The sequence below is a fragment of the Hyperoodon ampullatus genome, assembly GCF_949752795.1.
Source record: "Hyperoodon ampullatus genome assembly, chromosome: 8".
NCBI classification, from domain to species: domain Eukaryota; kingdom Metazoa; phylum Chordata; class Mammalia; order Artiodactyla; family Ziphiidae; genus Hyperoodon; species Hyperoodon ampullatus.
In genome coordinates, this window is record NC_136921.1 from 19,076,109 (window position 1) to 19,087,581 (window position 11,473).

General features: G+C 60.1%; 2 protein-coding genes across 2 annotated transcripts; one reads left to right on the forward strand and one right to left on the reverse strand.

The window, feature by feature from the left end:
• Nucleotides 1-436: 436 nt before the first annotated feature.
• On the reverse strand, nucleotides 437-5,648 carry TMEM198 (transmembrane protein 198; the record flags this gene model as incomplete). Its single annotated transcript, XM_079710535.1, has 4 exons — nucleotides 437-1,086; nucleotides 1,441-1,643; nucleotides 2,700-3,275; nucleotides 5,483-5,648. The coding sequence occupies 4 exons, from the start codon at nucleotides 5,646-5,648 to the stop codon at nucleotides 949-951; spliced, it is 1,083 nt and encodes a 360-aa protein (XP_079566661.1). The 3' UTR covers nucleotides 437-948.
• A 977-nt stretch (nucleotides 5,649-6,625) lies between these two features.
• CHPF (chondroitin polymerizing factor) lies at nucleotides 6,626-11,473 on the forward strand. Its single transcript, XM_079710773.1, has 4 exons — nucleotides 6,626-7,128; nucleotides 8,187-8,760; nucleotides 9,271-9,450; nucleotides 9,783-11,473. The coding sequence occupies exons 1-4, from the start codon at nucleotides 6,815-6,817 to the stop codon at nucleotides 11,040-11,042; spliced, it is 2,328 nt and encodes a 775-aa protein (XP_079566899.1). The 5' UTR covers nucleotides 6,626-6,814; the 3' UTR covers nucleotides 11,043-11,473.

Here is an 11,473-nt window from a genome sequence, read left to right on the forward strand (position 1 = left end):
TGGGAAGGGGTGGGGAGGGAGGGGAACCAGAGGTGTTGGGAGACAATAAAAGTGGTACAGCCCCTTTCCTGGCTCTCTGTGTGACGTGGGAGGGCAGAACTTGCCTGGAGCCCCTGTGTAGTGAGTGACACAGGGGACCAAGGGCTGCAGTGCTTCCATCTTGGCCCATGGAAGTGCCAGCCACCAAAGACCATCACTCCTGGCAGAAGCCTTACAGTTTGGCACGTTTATAAAAGATGTCAAACAGGGTTGGGGGGGGAGGCAGAAGCATGAGGTGTCCAGGGTGGCATGACCGACACCAGACATGCACCGTGCATTTAAGCCCCTCCCCCAGCCCCCTTTCCTAACCCAGCCCAGAGCAGCACCCGCCCACCCCATTCCCTGCCACTGCCCTCAGGCTGGTGGCTTGCAGAGGACAGGGGACCAGGGTGAGGGCTGCTGCAGTTTGCCCATGGACAAGGACCAGAAGTCTTAGATGAGTCTGGCTCAGAGGTGGAGGCGATGGGGGAGGAAGGTAGACCTCCTCCACTTAGACATGCAGGAGAGTAGCCCATGGGACCCCAGGACTGGGAGAGGAGGCAGGGCCACCCTCGGAGAAGCCCTACCAGTCAGAAATCTAAGGCAGGGGTCCCAGTGTCCTCTCCGAGCCCACCCCTCCACGCACGCACACACAGGCGACACACTCACAACCCTGAGCACACCCCAGCGGGGCTCACACTCGCGTCCTTCAGGAGCCCCTCGGGAGCTTGGGAGGAGGCTCTCCCCTCAGGCCAGGCTGAGCCTGAGATAGGTCCTCCCTTCTGGCGGCCAGGCCATCCCTCTCCATGGTGGGGAAAGAGACAGCCAAAGGCCACAGGGCCAGGTGGGCTGAGTCATGGCCCAGCGGGCCTCCCCAAGCTGGCAGAGCTGGTGACCGATGAGTGTAGGCGGGCAGGAGCAGAGAGACTGCTATACCCGCATGGGGGGCCCAGAGCAGGCCGTCAGCGGTCCCCGGGACCCGTACTCATAGTCCGCGTCTGTGGACGAGGCCATGAAGGAGCTCAGCGAGCTCCCTGTCTGCCGGTCCCGGAAGCTCTGGATGTAGCTCTGTGGGAGAGTAAACACAGGTGTGAGAGTGCCACTGCAGACCCCTGCCCTGAAAGCCACCCAGGCAGACATGCTCAGCCTGCACTGTCACGAGCCTGAGACGCGTCATGGTCTGCTGTCGGCCTAGGACCTCACCACACCCAGAGTCCACGGCACTGAGACGCTACCCACTACGACACCTCATTAAAACTCACGCTCAGGACACCTCTCCCCCACCCATCAAGCTCCCAGTACAGGGGTTACGATGGGTGGACAAGCGCTAGGCCTTCTAGACAGTGACCAGCCCCTGGGGCAGGCCCAGTCCTGCTTGGACAGAGTCTACAACACTCCCTTCTCCCCACTCGGGGTGCTCACCGGGGAGAGGATGTCTCCGTTGAAGCGTTTGATGGGCACTGGCCTGCGCCGGTAAGCAGGGTCAGGGGGCCCAGGCCGTGGAGGAGCCCGGGGGCCTCTCGGGGGGGGCCTGGGGGGTCTCTTCTTGCGCCGCTTCTCCTTGCGCCCTTCCTGCTGCCGAATCCTCATCAGCTGCACACGACGGCGCTGCCGGCTGATGACCACTGTGAAGGGGTGGGCAGAGCAGGGTCTCAGAGGCCCACATGCCTCACCTCGCCCAAGCCTCCCTGTCCCTTCTAACCTGAGGGCTCCAGGCTCCCAGATTCCCCTCATCCGAAACCTCTCCTCCTCTACTTTCCTGGTGTCCCACCTCCCAGATGGGACTTCGCACAGTTCTTTTCTTCCAAAGGTCTTTACGGAAGATTCCTAGACTCTAGGTGCCTGCTTCCCAGCTGCTACCCCCCTCCCAGTCTGGAGCCATAGGTGACTCACCGAGACCAGCCATCATCATCTCTCGACTGGACAACTAAGCTGCCTCCTCCGTGGTTGCCCTTCTATGCTTGCCTTCCCGGATGCTTTCTACACTCAGCAGCCAGAATGAGCATCCCAAATGCTAAATTAGATGACATCCTCCCTCCTTTAAACCTCCAGTGGCATCTCAGCACCCATCTAATGAATTCCAGAGTCCTCCTCACGGCCCACGGCGCCCGCACGCACAGTCGGCATCCCCCACCCACCACTCCCGCCTGACTTCCTCAACAGGCCAAGCTTATCGCCTTCGCCCTCGCTCTTCCCTCTTCTCGAGCTCTCTGCATGGCTGGCCCCTTATCCTTCAGGTCTCTGCTTAAATATCACCTCTTCCAAGTGACCTTCCTTGGCCACCCTGTCTGTATTTCACATTACTCTGCACGTCTCTTTCATATCACTCCACACAATGGGAATTATCTTGTTAACTTGCGTGTCTAGTGTCCGTCTCCCCCACCCTGAATGCAACCCCATCAGGGCAGGGGCCTCTTCTGTTTTTTCTCTGTTGAATCCCCAGTGCCTGGAATGGGCTTGGCGCAGAGCCGCTGCTCCATCTGTTGTTGTGGCAGGAATGGTGGCACTGAAGTGCCCGTCCCGGCACTGAAGCTCCCACAGCCGGAGCCGGTCAGCTCTCTAACTCAGCTGAGGCCTTCCGCGGCTGGTGTGTACAGCTCCTTCCCCCATGCACGTCGCGCAGACCCACCCCCCTCAAGCACCCATTTCTCTCACGCCCACCCTGGCCTGTGCCTCCTCACCTTCTGTGTGGGAGTCCCGCTCTGTGGTCACCCGCCACTGCACCAGAACGCCCATCAGGCTGAGCAGGGGCCAAAGTGCCAGCAGGGCCCAGCTCCGCCAGCAGAGGGGGGGCACGGGGGCGGCCCGCAGACGCTCCACCGCGTAACGCCCCAGCAGCAGCAGCTCGGCAAAGTAGTCGGCAGCCGTGGCGATGAGCGCGGCACCCGTCACGGCGGTGGCCAGGGTGGTGAGCGGGCGGGGCCAGCGCAGCGTGAGCAGGGCGCAGAGCAGGCCGCCCCCCAGCAGCAGCCCCAGGGGGCCCCAAACAGAGCCTGGCTGGTAGTAGGGCGCGGAGCCCAGTAGGGCGGCAGCGGCGAGCAGTAGGCCGAGCAGCAGCCCTACCAGGAAGAGGCCCACGCTGCGCACCAGCATGGCCACCAGCCCGCAGAGCAGCCCGATGCCCAGCGCGATGCCTGCACTCGCCCCGGCACTCAGCTGCGTCTCCAGCACCCGTTCTCGGTAGCACAGCAGGAAGATGACCACCGAGCCAAACAGCAACCCAGTGAGGAAGAGTACTGCCTTGAAGCAGCGGTAACCTGGAAGGGAACAGCGGCTAGTGAGAGACCAAAACGAGGTCACTGGGCTGGAGGTAGGAGGTCAGAGGGGTCAAGGACAAGGAATCCCAGGGGAACCAGAGGCAGGACACTAAGATCAGAGAATTGGGGGTCATTGGGGTCCTGAGGGCGGCAGTGAAGGGACCACTGGGGTCAAGGAAGATCAGAGAAATAGGTCATCGGGAGTCACTGGGGAAACAGAGAGACAGTCATTGAGATGAGTGTTGGATTTTTGAGATAGAGATAGATCACTGGAGTCAACAGTGACTCAGTAATAGGGTCATTGGGGTCTTTGGGGTCAGAGAGAGAGGCCACTGGGGTCACAAGTGGATCAGCAGTAGAGTCACTGGGCTCCTTAGAGAGGGATTGTTCGGAGTGATGAGGTATTCGGAAGTCAGAAAGAACTTGAGAGGTAAGGTCACACGGGTTCAGAAAGATGAGGTCTTTCCAGGTCAGGGGAATTGACAGATGTGGAATCACTGAGAGTATGAAACGGTTTCTGAGCGAGGGTAGTACTGAAGCCAGAGAAATGGAATCACTGAAATCGTGGTGGGGGCAAACAGACAGTGGGGTCATAGGGATTCCCCTGTGTTAGGAGTAATAGAGGGAGTCAGAGGGATGGAAGGTAATGAGTTAGCTGGGGGGTAGTTAGGGGTCACTGGGCCTTACAAGGAGTCATAGGGGGTCAGAGAGGATTATCGGGGGAAATAGTGGTTGTGGTGTGTCAGAAAAATGGAGGTTATAGGGCCATTAGGCCCATTAAGGGTACCTGGAAGTGTGAGGGGCTTGTAGATCCTGAAAAGCTGAGAAGATGGAAGTCAGAGCTGGGGGTCAAAGGGTCAGGGAGAGCCAAAGAGAAAGGTCATAACGAGGAGAGTCCGTTCTAAGAATGAGGGGAAGCATTGGAGTCCAGGAGGTTCTGGGGTTGGAAAGAGGTGTAGGGCGTGCACAAGGGCTCAAAGAGTCCAAGAGCCCGAGAATGGGAGCCTCCAAGAAGGGTAGGGTGTCAGGGAAGCCCAGGAGAGGGAATGGCGGGCTGCACTGAGCAACTGTAGAGGGAGTGGGTAGGAATAGTGGAGGGGGCGAGGTGACACAGACTCCTTGGAGACCCAGAATGTGTCCTGAACCCTCAGAGGGGCTCTTCCCCCTGCCCACTCTGCAGTTGTTTGGTCCAGAGTCTGGGGGTGGAAGTGGAGGGACCATCTGGCTCCCATCCCTGCCTGCTATCCAGCCATTCTAGGGGGAGATGTAAAGGCTGCCGAGCACAAGTCCTGCCCCACTTCTGCTGAACCTGGAACTCAGACCTCCAAGCCTCCTTTTCACTTCATCCAGCCACCTATAATGCTCTGCCTGGAGGCGTTCCTTGGATGCCCAGCCCATAAAGCTCTCTTTTACCTGAAGTTCTGTACCTCTTGCTGTAGAGTCACTGGGCACTTACTCCACTAGACCATCTGGCACCTTGGTGCAAATTATAAAGAGTTGTGCCTTCCTCTAGGCAAAGCAGCCTTGTGCCAAGGTCTAGAGTTTGTTAAGTAGAGCATGGGCTGGATTTCAGCCCCCACTTGCCTTTCCAACTGAACTCCCTTGTGCATCCTGGACAACTATCCACAGCAGCCCCAATTACTGGAGGCTGACTTGTACGCACATCTCCATGTGTGACTCTGATATGTATCATTTAGCTTCCTCTAATATGTATCACAGGTGTGAATGTTCCAGAAGTGTCTTCTTCATCAGACAATATGCCCTGTGGTAAGGGACCACGTTAACTCACCCTCCTAAATGTTTTCAATGCCTACCTAGCACAGTGACCTAAACACATCTTCACCACAATAGCTATTATTTATTGAGTGCTTACTAATTCTCACAGTGCCCCCGCCCCCCGTGTGAGACAAATATCTTTGTTCCCACTGTTCAGATGAGAAAACTGAGGCTTAGAAAGTTTAATGTGCCCAAAGCATCATAATTAGTACAGTGCAGAACCCGGTTCAAATTCAAGCATGCCTAATTCAAAACCCTGTGTTCTCTAGGATCTAGAGTCTAAATTATCTACAAACGTGTGGGATGAAAAAAAGAGAAACGAAAGGTAGTTCATGATAGTGGTAAAGTTCTAAAGAAGGTTTGGGGTGCCTCAGGAAAATAACTTGAGGAAACAGTGGGGGGCCCGAGTGAAGAATGAGATGGGGTCTCACCGAAGAAGCAGTAGACGACTCCAAACAGACAGCACATGATGCAGACGAGGGCTGGCAGTGCCTGGTACCTGCGCTCCAGGGGCTGTTCGCAGGGTGCACCCCAGAAGGCATCATCTGGCTCGGGGGGCAGCAGCTGGAACCGAAGTGTCGCCGCAGTGCCTGGCATAGTGCTGGGAACAGTAGGCAGTCACCCTCCCACGTCAGCCTGACAGAGAGGAAGTTGGGGTCAAGGAGGAGTCCTGTGTCTCCACCAGGATGAGGGTGAGAACAGGAGTGGAGAACTAGTGGACAAAGGAGTGGCGCCCACATCACACAGCTCTGGAAGCATCCCTGAAGTAAGGGACAAAAGACAAAGCGGGGGGAAGTGCCTGGCTAGAGGGAGCTGGGATGAAGAAGTTAAAAGGGGGACTGGGTTGGGGGGAGATGAGGGCAGTGTGCTGCCGGTGAGGAGGCAGCCAGGAGACTGGTCTGTGGGCGGCTATATCTGGGATTGTCCAAGATCTACCTGGGCTGGAGGCGACCTGAGCTTCTGAGCGAAGGAGGCTCTCCGGCCGGGGCTGCCGGGCGCCAGAGGCTCCAGCTGACTGGTGTCCGGTAAAAGTCCGCGGTGAGGAGAAGGGGGCTGCTGGGCCGTAGGGACCGGTCCCTGCACGGCGGCGACGCCGCTCCGCCTCCAACACCGGCTGGCACTCCAGTCCCGCGACGTCCGGGCACTTAGGCTGGGCCTGGGGAAGGGAAAGGAGCGGGAGCAGGGGCTCGGGCTGCCCCAGAGCCGCGGCCCCATGCCCTGAGCCCGCCCGCGGCCTTTGGTGCTGATGGACAGCTCCGGCCTCTGCTCCTTACGTCACTCAGGACGCACCATCCAGGCAGGGGCGGGCTGCTTCTGACGTCACACGGGACGCACCAACCACGCCGGGGGGAGGTAGGGGACTCCGCCCCCGACGTCTGCCTCTCCCGCACTGAGGAGGGGGCACTTCCGGGGGTCCTTCCCCTTTAACCTCCCCCTTCTCCTCCCTCTCCGGTAGCCGGAGCCCGAGACCCCACCCCGGGGGCGGGGCCCTCCCAGTGACACGTCGGACAGCGGCGGCCTCGGCTGAGGCTCCCGCGCCCAGCGCCGGGACCCGCGCGGTACCGAGCGGCGGCTGGAGGGCGATCGGAACGAGGCGCAGGGGATTCGGCTCGGGCCGCGGGCTCTGCTCGGCGGGGAGGGAGGGGGCCCGCCCGCTTGGCTCGGGCCCTCCGGATCCGCCCCCTCCCCGGTCCCGCCCCCTCGAAGCCTCCTCTTGCTGCTCTGGGGCTGCTCCAGGGCCGGGGGCCCGCGGTCCGGGCGCCATGCGGGCATCGCTGCTGTTGTCGGTGCTGCGGCCCGCAGGGCCCGTGGCCGTGGGCATCTCCCTGGGCTTCACTCTGAGCCTGCTCAGCGTTACCTGGGTGGAGGAGCCTTGTGGCCCAGGGCCGCCCCAACCCGGAGATTCTGAGCTGCCGCCGCGCGGCAACACCAACGCGGCGCGCCGGCCCAACTCGGTGCAGCCCGGAGCGGAGCGCGAGAGGCCCGGGGCCGGTGCAGGCGCCGGGGAGAACTGGGAGCCGCGTGTCTTGCCCTACCACCCCGCACAGCCTGGCCAGGCCGCCAAAAAGGCCGTCAGGTAGGGATCAGACTCGCCAGTCCCACCCGCTGGGAACCGGCTGGGACAGACGCGCAGTGGAGGCCGCCAGGGGCTGGGTCAGGCCCCGGAAGGAAGGGTCTGACCGGCCAGGAAGTCTTTGGGCCCCGATAATTTCCGACGGCCCTGCTTCCCAGGGAGGTTTGGAACCCATCTGAGGCCTCTCTGGGCCCCATCCCGGCCCGGGCAGAACTTGCCCGTCTCTGCCCTAAACCTGCTTGACCCCATGGAGCCCCCGCAAAGGTCCTCATAGCTCCATGGCTCAGTGTTAGGTTTAGAGAAATGACTAGTATGTAGAGTGGGTGCATAGAGAGAGGGAAAGAGAAAAGAGAGAACTAGGATTACCTGTAGAACTAGGATTACCTGTATCTCTTGTTCCTGGGTCGGCACCGGGGGGGGGCGGAGGTTTGTGGGAAAAGGGTGATGTACCCATTCCATTAATGCCTCTCTGCCTATGAGTTGAAATAATTTCTCCGAAGTAACACCGAGTTCAAATTCCAGTTCTGCAACTTACCTTCTGTGTTACGGAAGGTAAGTTACTGGAACCCCTGACCCCCCCCAAACACATTCACTACATCTCTATGCCGTTTATTCTGTTACATCATTTATATGGTGTATTTGTGGTATAATGGCATATTATTTAGAAATAAGTGTATACATGATGTGTGGAGCACCTATGTGCCAAGCATTTGGCTAAGTGCTTTAAAGAGATACAATCAGCCCCATTTTACAGATTAGGCTACCAAAGGCTCGGATGGGTTTAATAACTAGCTCAAGGACTCAACCACTAAGTAATGAAACAGGGAATCAGACCCCAAATATATCTCTCATATCTGCATGGATAATGCCATCTCCCAAAAGCACTATGGTAAGGGCAGTATTTCACTTAAATACTCATGATCCCTGGGGGAGAGTTGTTATTCTATCATAAATGAAACAGGCCCAAAGAGGACATGACCTGCCAGAGCCTTGTATGCTGCCCTCTACCTGCCCTGTTGTCTTTTTAGTAACCTTGTGCCATCTTCTTCCCCCACCCCCAGGACCCGCTACATCAGCACAGAGCTGGGCATCAGGCAGAGGCTGCTCGTGGCGGTGCTGACCTCACAGGCCACGTTGCCCACACTGGGCGTGGCTGTGAACCGCACGCTGGGGCACCGGCTAGAGCGTGTGGTGTTCCTGACAGGCTCGCGCGGCCGCCGGGCACCACCGGGGATGGCCGTGGTGACGCTAGGCGAGGAGCGGCCCATCGGGCACCTGCACCTGGCACTGCGCCACCTGCTGGAGCAGCACGGCAACGACTTTGACTGGTTCTTCCTGGTGCCTGACGCCACCTACACCGAGGCGCACGGACTGGCTCGCCTAGCTGGCCACCTCAGCCTGGCAGCCGCTGCCCACCTCTATCTGGGCCGGCCCCAGGACTTCATCAGTGGGGAGCCCGCCCCAGGCCGCTACTGCCACGGTGGCTTTGGGGTGCTGCTGTCACGCACACTGCTGCAGCAGCTGCGCCCCCACCTGGAAGCCTGCCGCAACGACATCGTCAGTGCGCACCCGGATGAGTGGCTGGGCCGCTGCATCCTCGATGCCACCGGGGTGGGCTGCACCGGCGGCCACGAGGTAGGAAGATAAGCCACCCCACTGGTGCCTCCTGTCTGGGCGTGTGCACTTCCCCCTGAGCGGCAGAGGGGGTGGTTGGAGATATGGGCCTGGGTTTCCGTGCAGTTCTGTCATCTTCTATCCCTGTGACCTTGGGTAAATTACTGAATCTCCTGAGCCTCGGTATCCTCATCCATACCAATGGAAATAATTTTTTCTCAGGGTTGTTATAAGGATTAGAAAAAATAAGGGAGCCTTGCACATAGTAGGTGTTTGGTGTTGGCCATTATTATTTTATTTGAGCCCCTGGACAGCTCTGAGATAGGATGCATGCCCGTTTCACAGATGAGCTAGCAGAGGCTTGCTCAAGGTCACACAAGCTCACAACTGGTCAAGGTAGACTGAAGCCCACAGAATTCTGACCCCAAGTCCACAACAGGTCATAGGATGGAGGGATGAGACACAAGCTATGGGGGGGGGGGGGGGGGGCGACTGTCCCCTCATGTTTTCCACTTCCCTTCCTCTCCCGAGGGAGTCCACTATAGCTACCTGGAGCTGAGCCCTGGGGAGCCCGTGCAGGAGGGGGACCCTCGTTTCCGCAGTGCCCTGACAGCTCACCCTGTCCGTGACCCTGTGCACATGTACCAGCTGCACAAGGCTTTTGCCCGAGCTGAACTGGAACGCACATACCAGGAGATCCAGGAGTTACAGGTATGGTCTGGGCTGGAGGTGGGGGGATGAGGGCATCCTGAGAGGTCTCAGAGATCCCAGGGAAATACAAAACTAGCACAAGAATCACAGAACAAACCTGCTTCCCAGTCCCTGTCTGCTTCTACCTTTTCTCTGGAGCCTCTCCAGAGACCCCCATTTAACTCTTAGGCTGCCTCCATCTGGGGAAAGAATAAGGGGGGACCCTGGGCGGGCAGAGATTGGCAAGGGATTGGGAACCTGTCCTGAGTGGCACCTTCTGCCTGCCCAGCCCCCCAGCTGTGTGCTGGCCCCTGTGGTCTATGCCTCGCTCATGGCCTGTTCCTCCAACCCAGTGGGAGATCCAGAACACCAGCCGTCTGGCAGCGGATGGGGAGTGGGCAGCCACCTGGCCCGTGGGCATTCCAGCACCGTCCCGCCCGGCCTCCCGCTTTGAGGTGCTGCGCTGGGACTATTTCACAGAGCAGCATGCTTTCTCCTGCGCTGATGGCTCGCCCCGCTGCCCACTGCGTGGGGCTGACCAGGCTGATGTGGCCGACGTTCTGGGGGCAGCCCTGGAGGAGCTCAACCGCCGGTACCACCCGGCCCTGCGGCTCCAGAAGCAGCAGCTGGTTAATGGCTACCGACGCTTCGATCCTGCCCGGGGTATGGAGTACACGCTGGACTTGCAGCTGGAGGCATTGACCCCCCAGGGTGGCCGCCGGCCCCTCACCCGCCGAGTGCAGCTGCTACGGCCACTGAGTCGCGTGGAGATCTTGCCCGTGCCCTATGTCACCGAGGCCTCGCGTCTCACCGTGTTACTGCCACTGGCTGCAGCCGAGTGTGACCTGGCCCCTGGCTTCCTGGAGGCCTTCGCCGTGGCCGCACTGGAGCCTGGCGATTCTGCGGCAACCCTGACCCTGCTGCTACTGTATGAGCCACGACAGGCCCAGCGGGCGGCCCACGCCGATGTCTTTGCACCTGTCAAGGCCCGTGTGGCAGAGCTGGAGCGGCGTTTCCCCGGTGCCCGGGTGCCCTGGCTCAGCGTGCAGACAGCCACACCCTCACCGCTGCGCCTCATGGATCTGCTCTCCAAGAAGCACCCACTGGACACGCTGTTCCTGCTGGCCGGGCCAGACACGGTGCTCACCCCGGACTTCCTGAACCGCTGCCGCATGCATGCCATCTCTGGCTGGCAAGCCTTCTTTCCCATGCACTTCCAGGCCTTCCACCCGGCCGTGGCCCCACCCCAGGGCCCGGGACCCCCTGAATTAGGCCGAGACACAGGCCGCTTTGATCGCCAGGCGGCCAGTGAGGCCTGCTTCTACAACTCCGACTACGTGGCGGCCCGAGCGCGGCTGGCGGCGGCCTCGGAGCAGGAGGAGGAGCTGCTGGAGAGCCTGGATGTGTATGGGCTGTTCCTGCGCTTCTCCAGCCTGCACGTGCTGCGGGCGGTGGAGCCCGCGCTGCTGCAGCGCTATCGGGCCCAGACGTGCAGCGCGCGGCTTAGCGAGGACCTGTACCACCGCTGCCGCCAGAGTGCGCTCGAGAGCCTCGGCTCCCGCACCCAGCTGGCCATGCTGCTCTTCGAGCAGGAACAGGGCAACAGCACCTGACCCCGCCCTGCGCCCCTGAACCCTGGCAAGGCGGTGCCCCGCCCCGCTCTTCCCCAGCCACCCGCCAGCCTCGCAGGACAGGGCTGGCCGCAGCCTCAGACCCCAGGGCAGCCCGCTGGCCCCCTCTCTCTGGCTTGGGGGACCCTTGGGCTTAGAGTAAGCCCTGGAAGAGGTACCCTTGGAGCCACCCCTTTCTGCCCCAAACCCGGTCTCCCTGCCCTCTTGACGCTGCTGATTCAGGCTGTGGCCTCGAGTATTTATGCAGTGCAATCTGCCTGACGCCAGCCCCACCTCCTAGGGTCCCCTGGGGGGCTGGGCTGTAGATGAGTTGTTGGAGAAGCGGGGGGAGCTGAGAGAGAAGGGGCGGTGTCTCCCAACTTCTCTCCTCTGCAGTCCTGATGAAGCTCCCTGCCTTTAATAAACGGGCTGAG

What these genes read in the sequence shown, in the direction of transcription:
- CHPF (XM_079710773.1), top strand. Translation starts at nt 6,815, where the DNA reads ATGCGGGCATCGCTGCTGTTGTCGGTGCTGCGGCCCGCAGGGCCCGTG. An exon ending in GCTGCACCGGCGGCCACGAG is followed by an intron (nt 8,761 to 9,270) that starts GTAGGAAGATAA and finishes TCCTCTCCCGAG; the next exon opens with GGAGTCCACTATAGCTACCT. An exon ending in AGGAGATCCAGGAGTTACAG is followed by an intron (nt 9,451 to 9,782) that starts GTATGGTCTGGG and finishes CCTCCAACCCAG; the next exon opens with TGGGAGATCCAGAACACCAG.